This window comes from Mesitornis unicolor, unplaced genomic scaffold (assembly GCF_000695765.1).
Source record: "Mesitornis unicolor isolate BGI_N332 unplaced genomic scaffold, ASM69576v1 scaffold43416, whole genome shotgun sequence".
Taxonomy (NCBI): domain Eukaryota; kingdom Metazoa; phylum Chordata; class Aves; order Mesitornithiformes; family Mesitornithidae; genus Mesitornis; species Mesitornis unicolor.
Window position 1 is genome coordinate 4,863 of NW_010191097.1, and position 17,593 is coordinate 22,455.

Genomic DNA, 17,593 nt, shown 5'->3' on the forward strand with positions numbered 1-17,593 from the left:
ATTAGGAGTTGGAAGGGACCTCAAAAGATCATCTAGTCCAACCCCCCTGCCATAGCAGGATCACCTAGACTACATTTACATACATACCATCAGGAGGCAAAGAAGCTGACCAAAGATGCCAGGCAGGGGAGAGTGAAAAATAACAGGAGAGGAGTACAGAGTACTGGGTACAGAGTTTCAGAAGAGGAGACTGCATCCTTTCCTTTTTTGGATGGGAGACCACCTGAGTTGTCAGCAACAGTGTATATGGGATGGTGCTGTTGATTACTCTGTGCTTCTGTCAAAGTACTTGACAGTCTCGACCCTTTACACTAGAAGAGACAGCTTTGTTGAGGAAGTACCATGTATGTGTTAAGGCTTGGTACGTTTTAGGTCTGCTGGGCTACTGTGTGTGCGCGCAGGGGGTTTGAGGGGAAAACCTGAAAGATGTGCGTGCTCTGCAAGCATCCAGTCTGTCTGCTAATCAACAGCAAAAGAGAATCTTGTGGCTTCTGAACAGCTACTTCTCTTTCCTCCCTTGGCATCCCCTGTTCCTCAAGAGCTCAGCAGAGGGAAAAACCAGGCTTTCCTGCAGGACTTGAATGACGAGCCAAAGCTGACTCTCAAAGAATCTTATATTTTAGGTCATGTGGTTCTCTTTAAATTAAAATGACAGTGGATCATGGGATTATGCTTCTTGTAAGAAGAAATTATCTTGGTTGTGTCTTGGAAAAATTAGTCAGATTTTTAGATGTAGAAATTGAGGTACAACAGTCCTAATAATTAAGAATAGTGTGGGAGCAAAAGGCATATATAAAATAGCCGAAAGTGGGTAAGTATACATCTGTAAACTACACATTTGACGCTATGTTTTAGAACTTGACTCCAACTCCTGTGGTCTGGGAATTCACCCAAGAAGTCTAACAGGTATTTTGCAAGTTGACTGGCTAACACAAGCATAGTCACCTGTATTTGCCAAGGAGCAAGGAGTCCTCAGTATCCTCTCTTATTTACTCTACTGGCTATTACTTGCTGTTGATGGCACTAGCTGGCCAGTTGCAGTTACTGTCTGTTGCTGATGAGCTCAGCTGTATCAAATTCTGAGCTCCTGGTAGAAAATCCTGCCCCATGTGCTCGGGTGAGTGCCAGGCCGTGTGGCAGGTTCTCTCTAGCTGTATCTGTTCTTGCAGGTGTAGTTCTGTGTATAGTAGTCTCCAGAAGCTTAATACAGCTTACAGGGTGAGAGTAGCATAAAACAACATCTTACTCTGTTCCCAACTCTGACTAATATTGGGCTACTGGAACCTTCCAGGCTCCCCTTGGTAATGTCTTCTCTTGACAAAAAAAAAGTGGATCTTCCTTTTCTTGTAATGCAGGTCTTCTTGAGCTCTCCTTGGGAAAATTTAGAAATGTGCTACTTAACCAGACCAATCCAGTGGAAGCTGTAATCAGGAACATTGGAAGCAATGTGACTGTCGTCATTTTTCAAGTACATGCCCAGCAAAACGATGTGGTGATATCCTTTGATAAGGTATGGTAGGAGTCTCACTTATATTCTTAAATGCTACTTTTCTTTCAACAAAGGACTTGTCTCTGGTGCATGTAGGAATACAGAACTGAAGCGATATAAATAATATTCATATCTTACCTGCATGGCTCAGTATTTTATCTCCATAAATCCCTTCTCATACTTATGTCATAACTGCTATTTTGGTGGTCTGAATGCTAAAGGAATTTCATAGCTGGCTTGAAGATGTTTCAAGGCTCTTTGTTCTTGGTGGAAGTGGTGCTTTTGACATGTGACTGCTGACTACTATCCATCACCTTGTCAAATTAAAAACAGATTGATGATAAGCTCTGAGCCAGCACTGTGCCCTTGTGGCCAAGAAGGCCAATGGCATCCTGGGGTGTATCAGAAGGGGGGTGGTCAGTAGGTCGAGAGAGGTTCTCCTCCCCCTCTACTCTGCCTTGGTGAGACCACATCTGGAATATTGCATCCAGTTCTGGGGCCCTCAGTTCAAGAAGGACACGGAACTGCTGGAGAGAGTCCAGCGTAGGGCTACAAAGATGATTAAGGGAGTGGAGCATCTCCCTTATGTGGAAAGGCTGAGGGAGCTGGGTCTCTTTAGTTTGCAGAAGAGGAGACTGAGGGGAGACCTCATTCATGTTTATAAATATCTAAAGGGTGAGTGTCACGAGGATGGAGCCAGGCTCTTCTCGGTGACAAACAATGATAAGACAAGGGGTAATGGGTACAAGCTGGAACACAGGAGGTTCCACTTAAATTTGAGAAGAAACTTCTTCTCAGTGAGGGTGACAGAGCACTGGACCAGGCTGCCCAGAGAGGTTGTGGAGTGTCCTTCTCTGGAGACATTCAAAACCCGCCTGGACGCCTTCCTGTGTAACCTCATCTAGGTGTTCCTGCTCCGGCAGGGGGATTGGACTAGATGATCTTTTGAGGTCCCTTCCAATCCCTAACGTTCTGTGATTCTGTGATAAGTATTTGCCAATTACGCAAATTGCTTTAGGATGTTTAGTTTTGTGGCTTGGATCTAGCCACTATAGATATATCTTGTCATCCCAACTCCTTGTCCTGAATCCAATTCTCCTCTGGTGGCATACGGAGAAATTCCTATAGCACTCCAGTGAAGGCTGCTACTTCTAGCCAACAATATCGGAATACCTATTGATATACATTAGCCTCAGTTTGTCCTATCTTTACTGGTCCAAGATAATGATTTTGTGAGTGTCTAAGTGGTATTTGAGCAGAACATAGACTAAACTGAAGGTGGTAAATGGACATCCGACAGCTGCTATCCAGTTTCTCTCTCCCCATCAGTATTTTCCAAATGAGAACATACTGAGTGCCAAGAAGTATCCTGGGAAGCTTAGGAGGTAGGTAACCTGTAACATGTCACTCAGCTCAGTTGTCGTTGTGCTAGTGAAATAGCCAGAAGTACAGGGCTAAGCCATTACTGTTGCATCTATTTGGTCTTTGATTACCGCAGGTAGAATATTCTGCTGTCAGTTCAGACTCTCTTTGTGTTGGGCCTTACAGACCAAGGACAATGATGCCTAAATATGGCTATAGTTCCTCTAGGGCTGGCCTGCTTCTAGAAGTATGAAGCTAAGCCAGACCTTAGTCTGCCACGTCTAGAGTACCTCCTTACAGTGTTGCCTTGGATAACTCTGGCCTTCTTGGACAAAAGCACATTCTCCATGCTGAAAAATAGGTCTGAGTGCAGGTCAGTTGGTTGTTCCAACTGTGTGAGTGTGATACTGCCATTGCTGCCTGATTTTTCCTCTAGGCTTCTGGTTCTGAAAGGTATGGTGATGGTGGGGATTGGCTCAGTTGCTGACCTGGCCCCAAGTGCTTGTCTGGAATGGCTGGTGTTAAGCCAGTTGTCATGCAGTTGTTTCCATTCTGGTGGAGATAGTGAGGTACTTCTGCACTGTGGTTCCCAGAATGCTCTTTGGTGCCAGCTCACAACTTTCAGTGAGTGATATTCCAATCTTTTTTCACCTTTACTAGTCAATCCATTGCTGCACAGCAGTAGACTTCAACTAGCTAGATTTCTCTGCAACTTGCTTCTGTTTGTTAATTCTTTAGTAGTCTCAAACTTACCACTTGCATTTTTGAGCCTGAGCTAGGCAGTGTGTGGTGTCAAAAGCCACTCCCTTTTTTCCAGCTCTTTTTTTTCCATCTTCCTTTTTTACCAGCTAGCTCAGGGCTAAATGCCTCATCTGTAGCAACTGGCACTGAAATGTGTGCCCTGCAGATTTGTGGCAGAAATGTGACTCCCATGCAATACATTAAACTGTGGTAGAAATCTTCTCAAGAAAAACTGCTTCTTTATGTAATTTGTTTCTGTCCAGAATCCATCTGTGAACAGCTCAGGAACCGGAGTAGATAAAGGACTGGTTTCCATCCTTCGGCCTCAACAGAGCGTATGTACATGGTACCTTCGGTCACTTGATGCTAGCCAGGTGCTCAGCACAGCTATCTCTATTCCCTATTTGGAGAAAGGTATGTTCTTATGGCTTGCTCAGGAATACCAGCTCTGCCTATTACAAATTAACTATGAAATGAAGTGTTGACCTTTCAGAGGGGGTATTCTTACATGGTGCAACCATACGGTGGAGATGCCAGAAATTCTTTTGAAATGGGCTGAAAACATTTAGTATCACTGCTGAATTGCGAGTTGTATGTAGGATGTACTGCATATGGTGTTGTTGTGACTTCAGCCCAGCATATGTATCGGGACCTATCTTAGACTGCAGTGAAACCACTTGTGTTGTCTGCAGGACTAGAACCTGACAATTATCTTCCTAGCAAGTAGACTGTGCCTGCAAGTATATGCATTGCTGAAGTCTTTGAACTTTTTTGTGCTGTGTAATGGGAAAGTAAGAACTACTACAGTTACCTCTTCTGTGTTCTAGATCCTATTCCTGGAGGCTGCAATCTAGAATTTGACTTGGAAGTGGATCCAAATATTTACCTAGACTATACATTGGTTGATGTACACATCAAGTTTGCCCCTGCAAACTTGGGATATGGCAGGTGTGTGAAAAACTTCAGTGCACTGAGCAAGACCTTTGTCCTGTATTTGGCCAAGATCATAAAACAAGATTCTGCTGGAAAGGCTGACCATCCAGCTGGTGGCAGAAATCTTGTTTGCTGCAACAAACAGAGAAGTAAATGAGGGAAAGGAGGAGGGTAGAGGTAATACATGAGAGAGATAAGTTATGCAACTTCAGATGTGCAAGCAGTCAGCAAATGCTGAACCTTCCCATTCCTCAAAATGACTTAATTTCTTTGAAAAGCAATTGTGTCTTATAGCCAGTTTCATTCCTTTACTGGTACTGAAGCCTGATAATGACCTAGAGTTTTGCTTAACGTTGAGACTTCAAGTTATAAGGCATTATTTCCTGAATGGTGATTGGGGTCACAAATGATAGGCAAGGAATGGGAAAGGCTATATTCAGAGCTATATATGTAGTATGCATGGAAAAACCAACAGTGATGTGATCTTTGGCTGTTGTGACCTCTTGGAATTCTTGTGCTTGCTCCTTATAACAATTCCCAGGAAGCCTCTGTAAATGTAAAGGCAGGTACCAGCACAGATGCTACCTGCGTCAGGATAGTTCTGCATAACACTGCTGTAGTCTGTGCTCACAAACACTTAGTCTAGTTTTGAATTAGTTGCTGGTGTTAACGTGTAAAGAGTAGAAGCCAAACACTGCCAACTTGGATAGGTGACTTCTGAAAACTAATGTTAAGATCTGGGGGTTTGTACTGGGCACATAGCTGATCCCTTTTTAATTGTAGGGGAGCAAACCCACCATCCTGTGACTCAGGGACTGGTCAGAACTCCAGATGGCGACTGCGCTATGATGTCTACCAGTACTTCTTACCAGAGAATGATCTTTCTGAGATGGTACTCATGAGCCACATACAGAAGATGTCTGAGGTGCAAAGTATCAAAGCTAATGGCATTAAAGTAAGTCTGAAGCACTGGTGTACCAGGCATGTGGCAGTGGTGCTATCTTAAGTTTTCTCTTCTATGCTTATCTTCCTTGAGCAGTGACATAAGCAAGCTGCTGATGCTTCAGGTTTCTTGGTTCTATCTGGGATTTCTGGCTAGGAGGTATATAGTGAGTGTAGCATGCAAAATGGCAACCTCCCTCTCTTGGGCTAGAAATGGCTAGTTAACACAGCCCGAAATGCGGTGGAGTTGAGGCTTCTTGCAGTGGGCTTTGATATTAGGTTGATGTTAGTGACTGGTCTGTGACGTGTTTCTATATTTTGCACTCTTTTCTCAGTTAAACAAGCTCTTATTGTAGTGCCTTTCTGCTTGCTGAGTACTACTTTAGCCACAGTGCTCCTTCACTTTGTGATGTTGAGCCCACCTTACCTGTAGCAATACTGCCACTGAGTGTAGATCCAGAAGACAAGCCACTTCTGACAAAGATTGATGATCTCCTACAATGCCTGATTAGATGCTGAGAATTGAGCAGATAATGCAGGGAAGAGAGTAGGGAGGAGAGCATAGTGGAACTGAATTATAAATGGGCCCCATTTGGAGAGGCATAAAGAAATCTGATATGCAGAAGCAAACACTTGCTGCATGTTTACTGAATCTCCCTGCAAAAAGAGTGGGAGGGACAGAGAGGAGATTCTCAGTGGCCACAACCTGTCTGGCCCTGCTGGGGAGTAGAATTGCAGCCTTGCCTGCTTCATAAGCCAGATCTGGGTTAGTAGACTGACAGGGAAACTGAACTGAGTCCTCAAAGAGCAATACATGAGTGAGAGAATTTTCTCCCCATCAGAAAACATAGTGATGTTGGAGGAAGTGGAGTCTGTCTTGTAAGCTTTTAATGCTTCAGTTGCTCATCCTGAGAGGGCTCAGAATAAGAGTGCTCTTGCCTGCAGTTCTTGCTGGTCATTATTTTTGAGCTGTGAAGTGTTGCCTCAGCTGCATGGACACATCGTTATGCCAGCAGCGACAAACAATTCCTTGCAATTAAAAATACTATTTACTGTTCCAGATGCTTACACTGACAACTGATGACAAGACCAATGTCTACTTTTCCTCGCTTCCTGGGCAAGGTGTGATCTACAATGTCATAGTATGGGATCCTCTTTGGAACACTTCTGCTGCTTACATACCTGTGCATACATATGCCTGCAGCTTTGCTGACCGGGTGGATAACTGCTCTTCTCTTAGTAAGTTGGAACTTGTACATCCTTGCCAACTCATTTCAAGCTGCTTGTGCTGAGTGGTGCTTTTGAGATTATTTTTGGGTTTTTTTAATGTGTGTGGGAGCTCTTTGTTCTATACTAGATATATTTTGTTACTTTGACAAAGTCTACTTCTTAATTGAGGAGAAATTTTAGAATAATGAAATAAGACTAAGGAGAATTATTAGCAACTGAAGGTTTAATATGTGGCTCACAGACAACTCCAGTGCTACTCTAGCTTTTTCAACTTGAACTGGATACATAATCTTAAATCACTTGTAGGACTAGAGATGGTTCATGGGAAACTAAGTTAATGAAACATGAACTAGATTAGTTAGAATAATCAGGTTAGAACCCGTGCTGGTGCTAACAGGTAACTTACAGATATTTGAAAAGGAGATAGTCACCTAAAATAAGCATGAAGATAGTGCCAGCAATAGTGAAATGACTACAAAGTCATGCTACTTTGTACAGAGCTGTGTAAGGATAGAATTTGAGTAGAAGAGTGGCAAATCTGCCAGTCCCATTGTGACTGTGGAAGGAAGAAGAATAATGGGTAGAATATGGCTCATAAAATAAGATTTGTTCTCATGATTATTTTCTTATCACATACTGTGATGCAAGTAACTGTTGTCAAACTCAGTGTTGTCTTATGTCAACATGAGACAAATTATCTAGGCTAAACCACGTTTCTCTAATTTAGAGAACTCGAAAGATGTGGTTTACTTGTTTCAAAGAGCTTTAAGCAAGAAATTTGTAAGAATTTTGCCTAGGGGACAGAGGTGAGCCCTACTGGGATGTTGTTGGTCTCTTCTGTTGCTTGCAGGGTATATTAAAGGGAGACTATGGTGAAGATTGCAGAAATAAAGACTGTAGCTGCTGCCTGGGTCACTAATCCTGTAGCGCATTTTCTTTTAGATAGTTGGATGTTCCTTTTTTAAAGCTGAGTAGAGAATTTTCAGGTAAAGCTGTATCAGTATTATAAAAAGCACGTTAGAGCTACTTAACTATTGCTATAGAAACTTCAGCCTTTTGAATAAGGAGGAAGCTCAAACTGGAACTACTTCAGTATTCTGCTGGAGATCCTATCAAGATAACTGTTAGTTCAGGCATTGCAGATCTGCTCACATGATGCGTCTGAAAGAGTGATAGCTGTTGTCAGTAGGCTCAGTGGCAGCAACCTTACCTCAGTGTCGTTGTTGGGACTACTAGGTGTAATGCTCTTGTAACCCTCTCTCTTGCCTTGTAGGCAAACTCTCTACCAAAGTATTCTTCACTGCTATTGCTGTCCTTGGTCTCTTTGTTTGCTTTTTTGGACACAGATTCTGGAAAACAGGTACTGAATGTTGGTTTGTTTTTTTTCTTCAAGTCTGGTTGACACTTCATATATGTAACTTGCTGTGACTTAGAATGGTGTTGTTATTACTAAGATTCACTTGATAGTGATTATGGGCTGGTTGGGTCCACTGCTTTGTTTTTACAGGTTCAGAGCTTTTGGGTGCAGAGCAAGAAGTTTCTGGTATGCAAAGAAGGGTGCATACTGGGCAATATAAATAAAAATAAGTAATTTTTTGGCTATTTGAAGCACTTGAGGACACTCCTTTTCAGAACAAAGTGTTACCTGGTTTTCCTTTTGTGCTTCTCAATCAGTGAGCTGATATGTTCTTTCCTTGTTGTAACATGAAGATGTCTGAAGATGTACTGAAGTGGGCTGGATATGAAGTGTTACAGCAGCATACTAAATCTTTTTTCCTTCTCCTCTAGACTTATTCTTCATGGGCTTCATATTTACAGGATTCTTCTTCTTTGTATTCATTACAAGAGTAACTGGCCTTGGTTATGATGGTGAGTAGATGTGTCAGGATACCTTGTGCTCTTTCCAAAGTCTTGTTTTTATGAATCCCTTAAGTAAAATAGTTGTGCTTCTTGTTGGGCAGCCTTAAGAAGGTTAAGAGGATAACACCTGGGTACTTGAACTGAGCTCTGATTACCATGATAGTTGAATATGAAACAGAGTATCTGTTGCTTCCAACATCAAACAGTGATGCAGAATTAATATCTGCAACTCTAAAAGACCGATTTAAATATATGTCCAAGGAAGATACAAGTTTTTAGAAACTCTGGAAATTTGCAACATACTTCCTTCCTACTTCTTTCATAATGGGTGCACCTCAGTTTCAGATCAGATGCAACTTTCATCTGTAAAATGATGGAGTGGAAAGTCTCTATCCTGCTTATTAGACTGGCAAGAGTTAGTTCGTTTTGTCTTTGTCTTATCTTATAGTTGAAGTTTTGGTTCATGTGCACTAGCCTTTGCAACCACAACTGCCCTGGGAACTCAAGGTACTAATGCACATAGTAGCAAGACTTTCATTCAGCCCTATGCCACTCTTTCGGTAGCACATCCTCTGTTGCAGACTGGAGTCTAAGTGAAATGCATGAAGCAAAGACTGATACTCTTGTTTGGCTTTTCTCAGAAAGTTTTCAGTAGGTTTAAAAAAATCAAGCATGTATGCAAAGCTGCTGGACATTATTGCAGTAACTGAAGTTTTCATTGTGTTGGATTTTCCATTTTCTTTTTCAGTGCGTCTTATTTTGACAGCGGTGGCTGGAATTATTGGAGGACTTTTCCTGGTTGCAAGCTGGTGGAGATCTGGCTCTATCCTACTCTGTATGTTTATTATTGGACTTGTGCTGGGATTTCTCTTTTCATCAACGGTCTTCTTTACTCCATTAGGTATGCACTGAAATATTATGCTGCAAAGTGCTGGCTTTTCAGTGATGTGTTCCTGCTGTGTTACAGGGACGTTGCAAGGCTCTAAGATGAATGTCACTCTCTGGTTTATCTTAGTGTTATATTTAACTTTCCCTTTCCAGTGTTGGGAGGAATAGAAATGTACCTAAAGCTTTCTTTCAGGTGTGCTGTAACTAAAACTACATAGAATCTGCACTGGTGGGAAAAGGAAACTGCTTATTCTGCAGAGAAATTGCTGTGGCTCTTCCTACCTAAGCTGCGTGCCATCTTAGCAGTCTGTGTCAACAGCTGTGCTACAGGCAAGCTGTCTGTCTTGTTGTCTATCCAGAACAAGTCACACTAGAAGATCTGCAGTCTAACTTGGAGGCTTCAGGCGTAAAGGCATCATGGATTAAGAGGAGCTCTTGCTGTTGCCTTTCACCATACTACAGTGCAGGGCTCTGGGAGCACTGCACTGTAAGAGTTAAATTTGTATTTGCGGCTAGATTGGCATCATCAGAGTCTTTAGAATGACTTTTTAAAGAGAAACAATAGACAAGTGTCTTAAAAGCAAGCAGGCTGCTGAGCTAGGATCTCTCTGGGACATCAGGCAATCAGCCACACTGCTTTCTCTATTGTAATTTTAAATCTCAGAACTCTTCTACTAAAGATCTCTTGGTGGGACAGCTTTTCATTCTCCATTCTTGTGTGTTTCACTCAAGCCACAATGCTGTAAAAATCCATGCAGTCCCTGATTGTTTGTCATTCCAGTAATACAGTGCCTCAGCTGGAGGCCAGCTTGTCCCCTCTGTTTAATTGACAGGCCTTAGAAAGCAGGGGGAGCAAAGCAGTGTTTGAGTGACTTGATTAGTCTTCCAAAAGCCAGATGAGTTTGTTGCCTTGTGTTGTGATGGTTGCACTTGCACTATAATCTATAAACCTGCATGTGTGTAAGTTTGGCTGTAGATTATAAACCTATATAGGCAACAAAAGGGCTTCTTATTGGGCAGAAGTACTCTGGTACTATTCATTCTTGCCTGATAAATAACATACCTCATAGAAAATCATTATTTCATGGACAAGATATGATGTCCTCATTTAGAGTACAGGACCTATACTCAACTGCGACAGTCTTTTTCTGCTCTTGTTCTGAACAACTTGGTTACAATGCTTTTAAACAATCAGCATTTGAGCTTAAAAGCTAAGCTTTTCAACACTGTACTTATGAATGTACAGAATCTTCAGGGGAGAAAAGCTTATCCCCAGCCACTTGCAAAAAAGGGAAGTTTTACCTAACTAGTAAGTCACATGTGGAATATGGTGTCTTTGCAGGAGACTACAGGGTCTTCCGTGATGATGTGGTGTTCTGGGTGACCTTTTCTTCTGTAGCCTTGATGATCCCAGTGCTTTTTGTTGGCTGTCCAAGAATTGTAAGTAATCTGCACAGTCACCTCAGGAGGAAGGGATGTCAGACTTATTAATGCAGAATGTAGCCCTGTGGGATATAGAAGAATTAATGCAGCTGCATGAAGCCCAGCACGAGACTAACTCTAGGGAGTTCTTGTTCAACCCTACTTGTGCTAAGTGGTCCATGAGGAAAGGAATGACACTCTGCAGTGTTGCACACAGCATCCACTAACAGCTGCATTTAGTTGACTTCTGCTGTCTTAGCTGGTTGTCTGGTTAACAGGTGTGTGCAGCCAGTTTCTTGTAGACAAATGGATATAAAGTACTGCCTGAAGGAGACAGGGAAATTAAAGTGTGTTTATCAGTCTCCTAAAGCTGTGGTTTTTCTCCCCCTCTAGCTGAACATACTGGCCTCTGGAATAGTGGGCTCTTATGCAGTGGTCCTAGCTATTGCTTGCTATGTCTACACAAGTCTTGCTTACATCACCTTAGACCTACTCAGAAGGGTCCTCAATGATTACTTCAGCAGAGCTTACACCAATGTGCCTTTTCAAACAAATGGTGAGTACTGCTCTTAAGACTTTTTTTTTTTTAAGTACTTGTATGAAGTGCTTATTTGAGAAACCACTGCCTCTTTGGCTCTCTTGTAATCAGTGAGGACTGAAGGTAGAAAGAGAAGAAAGGAGAACACAGTAGGCACAGTGTGAAATTTAACACCTAGAAGATAAATTGTATCCTCCAATAGAAATATGAAGTAGACTCAAAGGCACTATTCTTCCAGCAGCTGTTATGTGACAAAGGCCCTTGTGAAAGGTGCTTCTCAGCTTGGACTGCCACCTTGCTGATGAGTTTGTAGAGTGGGCAGTAAAAAGGCCTAATGATAACTGATCACACTTATCTCATCTCTTCTTGCCTCTTCATGGATTTACTCGGGCCTGTGAGGCTGCAGAGACAATATTTTGTTCCTTTCTTTCAATGTTGTTGCTTGGGAAAGGAAGGGATGTTCTGCTTTAAGAGTCTATTTGTTTTCTTTCTTTCAGACTTCATTATCCTGTCAGTGTGGACAATGCTGGCCCTCAGCGGAGTAACTGTGCAGCTTCGCCGAGAGAGAAGTGAAGTGCCCTTCCCGCCACACCCCTACCTCGCCTGGAAACGGGAAAGGGAGCGCAGAAGCACCAATGTCTTAGACCCTAGCCATCATATCCCTCCCCTCAGAGAGAGGATCCATAACAAGCTACTGCATATCAAAGAATTTTTTCAGAAGGAGCAGCCGGCTGGGGAAAGAACCCCGTTACTCCTGTAACCTGTCAAATAACTGGTAGGAGCAGAGAGGAACCATCTAGGAATGATGAGATGAGTGACCAGTGAACCAGCCAGTGGGGCAGGGTTTACTACTGCCAAGTTGTCCTGCTTGATAAGAGGAACATATTTGTTCAACCTGGAAGAAATGTTACCTGTCTGGTACACTACATGCTGTTTTGTGACTCCTTCCTCAATGGCCTACTCAGCGTGCTGTAACGTGTATTTCTAGCTTCAGAATCTTGTACTAATGCTCAAGTACAGGTATTTATTTTGTGGTGATCTTCTAGTCTGATGTTTGTCTGTTAAGTATAAAACAGCCCTTAGAAAGCAACCTCTACAATGCTGGTTCTTCCCTGGCAGTGTGGAGACTACTGCTGAAATATTGCCTGACTCGCTCCTTAAGGTGAGCGGTCTGTCAAATTGCAAGGGATGAGAGATAAGGACCATACACAGAAGAAGTCCTTCTAGCAGGAACTGAAGTATCACCTCTTAATATAGGTACAAAATGTGTGGCTGTAGTCACAATTGTTTCCAGGAAGTATTGCTGAACCTTGCAAGCTAAACTAAGTGACTTGAATCTAAACTGCACTGAATTAACTGTTGTAAGCGTGCACTCTGGGGCTCAGGAAGTAGACCTGATCTGAGACAAGATGACTTTCTTCCTTGCTTTCAGCAAGCTGGTCATCTGGTGTCTGTGCAGAGATGACTGCTAAGAGAACACAAGAAGTTTGCCTTCTTGTTTGCTTTCTGAACAGCCTGTATTTAATTTCTGCTGTGGTATAATCTTTTTGACAGTGCTGTCATAAAAGAAAAAAAGCGAAGTAAGCTCTTTGTAGCCAACAGCAGTTGTTTTTCTTGCCTGGAATTAGTCAAAACACTAACTGTTTTTATTTTAATCAATTTATCTTTTAATTTTGCCTTTAAGGGGTGAAAACAGCATCCAGCTGACAAAATACCAGGATCCTTGCTGACTAAATCTTTCTTCTGCCAATTTGGCTTGCCTCTGCACAAAGCACAATGCAGTAAAACAGATAAGGGACCACTCCTGTGTTCAATGAACTGCAATCTTGTGCGGTGGCTTTATTCCACTTCTTAAAAACAAAACAAACAGCTGTTTTCAGAATTCAAGCTGGAGCGAGGTGGTTTTGGCTCCCATAAATGCAGAAGCAGTCCTGGTTTTACCTTCCCTCGCCCCCCACACCCAATCCTGGTGTTAACATTGTGTTTACATGGTGATCTCTCATGCACTAAAGGATGGTTGTGTCCTGTACCCTTGATACAGAATATGGTGGCTCTTCCTTCTTATTCTCATTATCTTTGTACCTTTAATGTGGGCAGCAAAGTGCATAGTGCTTCCTGTCTGAAGGTGAATGGCTGTTCCCAAGTGGTGGAAACTTAAGTTCTTAGCCACCACTTGGAATTCTTGGTAGTAAGTATGTAAGAAACAACTCTTCAGGGAAACTAGCAAAAGGACTTGATCTGAAAATCTAATTAAAAGATAAACTCCCTGGCAGTAGGAAGGAATGGAGGACTTTGAAATGACTCTACTTACCGGCCTTTTCTCTTTAAGGAGTGAAAGCTTAATGACATAGTATCTGAGGTGACTGAGCTGGTCTGATGTTTAGAGACTCAAATCCCCAGATTGCTCGAAGCTGGAACATCTGCCTCAAACACCAGAGCAAGGCTGAGATCTGGCCATTTGGGTCTTCCTTTCTGCTGCTGTTCTGTGTGGCATGTGGGAGTGAACACGGAGCCCTTTCCCTGGCCTCTGGCAGACTGATGCTTGCTGACTGCCCTTACTGCACTGATACTGAGCATGTCTCTGCCATATTTGATGGCAAGTAGCAAACACTTACTTGGTATGTAAATGGTCTTAAACATGTTTACCTTGTTTTTTTTTCACTGCTGTGATTTAATGTTGTGGAAGAAACAAGTTTAACTCTAATTTTCTATATCTTTTATAATAAAGATGTCTTTTGAAAGAATATTGGAACTAAAGGGGTCTCTTTGAATTCAGCGATGCTTTTACAACTTAGTTTTTGCCTTTGCTGTTGTTTGTTTGAAAGTTTTCTTAGCCCCCCAAGGGATGGGGGGGCTTAGCTGACCTTTGTAGGGATTTCCTGTAGTTGTGGTGACACCCAGAGGCTGAGCATGGTTATGTCCTGTATGAAATGCACAGAAGGGCCTGGTCCGGAGAGGCTTTAGAGCTTTGCCAGATGAGATTCTAGAGAACTAAGGGATTGCTGTCATTCCCTTCTTGATTGGAAACCGGTCTGCAACAACGTGTAGGAAGTCTGTGGTGGAACTGAACTTTGAACTTTTTTTCTGAGATGCTGACTTGGAGATTTTGTGGGGTTGTTTTGTTGTTTGTTTTTTTTTTAAAAATACTGCTAAGAGATGGTATGGGAACTTTCTTCTGTATGCTATCATAGTAAGTAACAATGCTAAGAATCAGAATACACTAACTGATCTACTGAGGTGTTAAAGGAGTAATTTTCAAGGCATTTTTTGTGTACCCCCTGAGGCAGTTGCAAAAGGAAAACTGGGTCCTACCTTGCCATGCCTCTGTTCTGACTGCAGATTCTCTCACTGGACGTATTTACTGCCTTGCTGTGTTAGCTGCATTATCTTGCAGTTTTGCCAACTTAAAATAATACTATCTGCTGCTTCTGGGGAAGCTAAATCTAAACTATCTTCTAGATAGTTATTCCCCTGTAAAATCAAGTGTTTTGAAACTTTATGTAAGCTGAAGCTTCCTGGGCTTCTCAACTGGTTGGTAGAAATATGATGCATACATCACATCATAAAACACTTGGAACTGTTTTGGGTGCTCAGCTGCTGGGTAGTGTGTAATACTTGTGATAGGGACTGCTGAGAAAATGTTGGCTTTGTTTAATACTGTGCCTTTTGGAGCTGTGAGCCTGGCTTTGAGAAACCTGAGCAGAATGACAACATTGCGTGTGCCAATCTGAAACAACACCTCAGGCCTAGGAAATACAGGAACTGGCTGATGGTTTTCTGCTATTGCTGACAGAGAGAGACTTTTAATATGTCCCGGCTTATTTGGTGGCCTGCTTTCAAGCTGTTTTGTTTTCCTGTCTGAGGCATTTGGGTATTGCCAAAACTGTATGAAACTGTCGCAAGGATCTGGATACCAAAATGGAAGGAAGGTAAAACGATGCTTAGTTTAAAATTGCTTGAGGACTAAAATCTTGTTATTACATGGCACAGACATCAGTAACTCCTCAGGAGGGTGTTTTTATTCTTCATTAGGGGCTAAGGACTGAACTTGGCTAGCAGGTAGGTTGTAGTGGTAAAACTACTGATACTCCTAGAAGGACCTGGACAAGAAGCTCAGCCAACTGCAGTGACCTCTGGTGGCGCTGGGTTTGGGCAGGAGAAAGTGTTTTACAGTTTTCTTGTTTAATAGAAGTGCTGCAAAGGGAAGAATGGGACCCTCTGTCTCCACTCTGGTAGCTTCCACACCCAATGTGAGGTCTGTTCCTCATTGCTGCTCTCGGCCTGAGCCATGTTCTGCTGCTCTTGAGTGAGCTTGTCAGCTTTGCAGCTCCCGGGGAGATGCTCATGACGTAAACATCATCATCTTCTATCTGATCTCATTAAGTAAACCCTAATGTGTTTTTTAACTGTTTCCTCAATTTTTAGGAAACGAGGTTAGCACACTGCTGCTCCTAACCATGAAGTGAGGAGTATGGTTTGCCTTGTAGTGTCCAGGCAGCAGGCTGGCTTAAGCCTCCTAAAATCATCCTTCAGCATTGCAGATCTTGCAGCTATTGCTCATCTGTGTCATCTTCCTTACTGCTTCCTGAACTCGTGTCAAGTTACCCTTCCACAGCCTTTGCTTTTCTTTGCAATAGCAAAAGAAATAAGTGAGGCTGAAAGGATTTCTTTGGTCCCCTCTGTATGTGTCTTTTACTCCAAGCTGGAACATTTGCAAAAACATCTTTTCCCAAAGCCCGCCTTTTGTAAGCTGTCACTGACACTTCTCACCCCAGCAAGGCTCTGTCCTTGCCCTTATCTGAAAACATTTTTGAAGAACAGGAAGCCCTTCCTGAGAAATAAATACAGCCCATTTTGAAACATGCATTTTTCACTAAGCCTTTGAGCTTTTCATCTCTCTGCCGATAACTGGCAGCAGCATGTTGTAGGTTTCACAGAATGTTAGGGATTGGAAGGGACCTCAAAAGATCATCTAGTCCAATCCCCCTGCCAGAGCAGGAAGTTTGAATGTGATTTTTGCACTGGGACCTGTGGTGGGCTTTACTGTAACTCTGCTTTGCAGTTGGTTTATCCGGTGAATAGTCAGAATTGAAAGCGTTGTGTTTTTGGCAAGTCAGTAGCCTACAGACTGAGATTATAAGTGTTGGGTCAATGTGTTCTAACTCAGCGGCTGGGATGCATTGATACATCCCTGCCTATTGATTTGAATTCTGTCAATATTCATCTGGTTAGGTTGTCTCCCCTCACATCTTTCATTAGTAGGCTTTGATGTTTCAATTTTCCTTAGACATAATAGCTCAAATACCATTTTTGTTCAAGCGGATGCTTGTTGTTTATAATATTTTTTTAATTGATGTGACACCTTGTTTGCTAGCACATAGCTATGGGCGGACAGCTGTCTCCTGTTCAGGTATGCAAGGCTTTATACATTCATGCGGGCAGGAGGAAGACAACTCCAAAACAGAGTCATAAATTAGCTCATTTTGGGACTGAGAGGGAGTGGGAGGAAAAAATAGTTGTGTACAACTTCCTTGATTAGGAACTGTTTGTTCACAAGTCTGCCTTGTCAACAAAAAGCACTTTTAGCAATTTTTCCACATTATCCTTACTGCCTTCTGGTGTAACAACAGATTATTGAATGCACTCAAAAAGGGCTGGTTTCATTTTTTTTATTATCCTGAATGCTCTGGGGAAAGAGCTACATGCAAGAAGCAAAAAGCACAGATAGGAGGCAGCTGCTGTTTGCTGAGCCAGTCTTTTAATGAGTTGCATATGATGATTCATTTAAACAAATGTTTACAATGTTCCTGAGCATACTGTTGGGAAAGCTGCCTCTGGTGGACCTGCATCCATGGGTGTTCATACTGCTTAAGCTTCCAGTAACTGAATTTTCAAAAACGTATTTAATGCTTTTCAGTGCTGAAGTAGCCATCCTCAGATGTATTTCTTAAGGTATTTTTGGTGGTGAGAACATTGTAGGGCAATGATTCATTCTGCTGTTCTTTAACAAAGGTAGCATGTCTGGGGAAGGGAGGTGGTTGCAGGCAGCAGGAACATCAGTACCTTTTCTCACACGGTCATTGAAATAGTCTGCTTTATTTCGCAGCATGTTTTAACGTGTGGAAGCTAAACTATTTTGTTTAAATTAGTCTAGTCTACTGTCATCAGGATGAAGTTCAACTGCATTG

At 42.3% G+C, this 17,593-nt stretch overlaps 1 protein-coding gene across 1 annotated transcript; it reads left to right on the forward strand.

Moving 5' to 3' along the window:
* Nucleotides 1-1,355: 1,355 nt before the first annotated feature.
* Nucleotides 1,356-12,165, forward strand: TM7SF3 (transmembrane 7 superfamily member 3; the record flags this gene model as incomplete). The annotated part of the gene is made up of 11 exons (XM_010186629.1): nt 1,356-1,510; nt 3,856-4,006; nt 4,420-4,540; nt 5,309-5,480; nt 6,529-6,706; nt 7,971-8,057; nt 8,486-8,566; nt 9,306-9,458; nt 10,788-10,885; nt 11,261-11,423; nt 11,903-12,165. Coding segments are annotated over 11 exons (1,622 nt in total), but the record flags the coding sequence as incomplete, so codon positions are not given.
* Between the last annotated feature and the right edge of the window lie 5,428 nt (nt 12,166-17,593).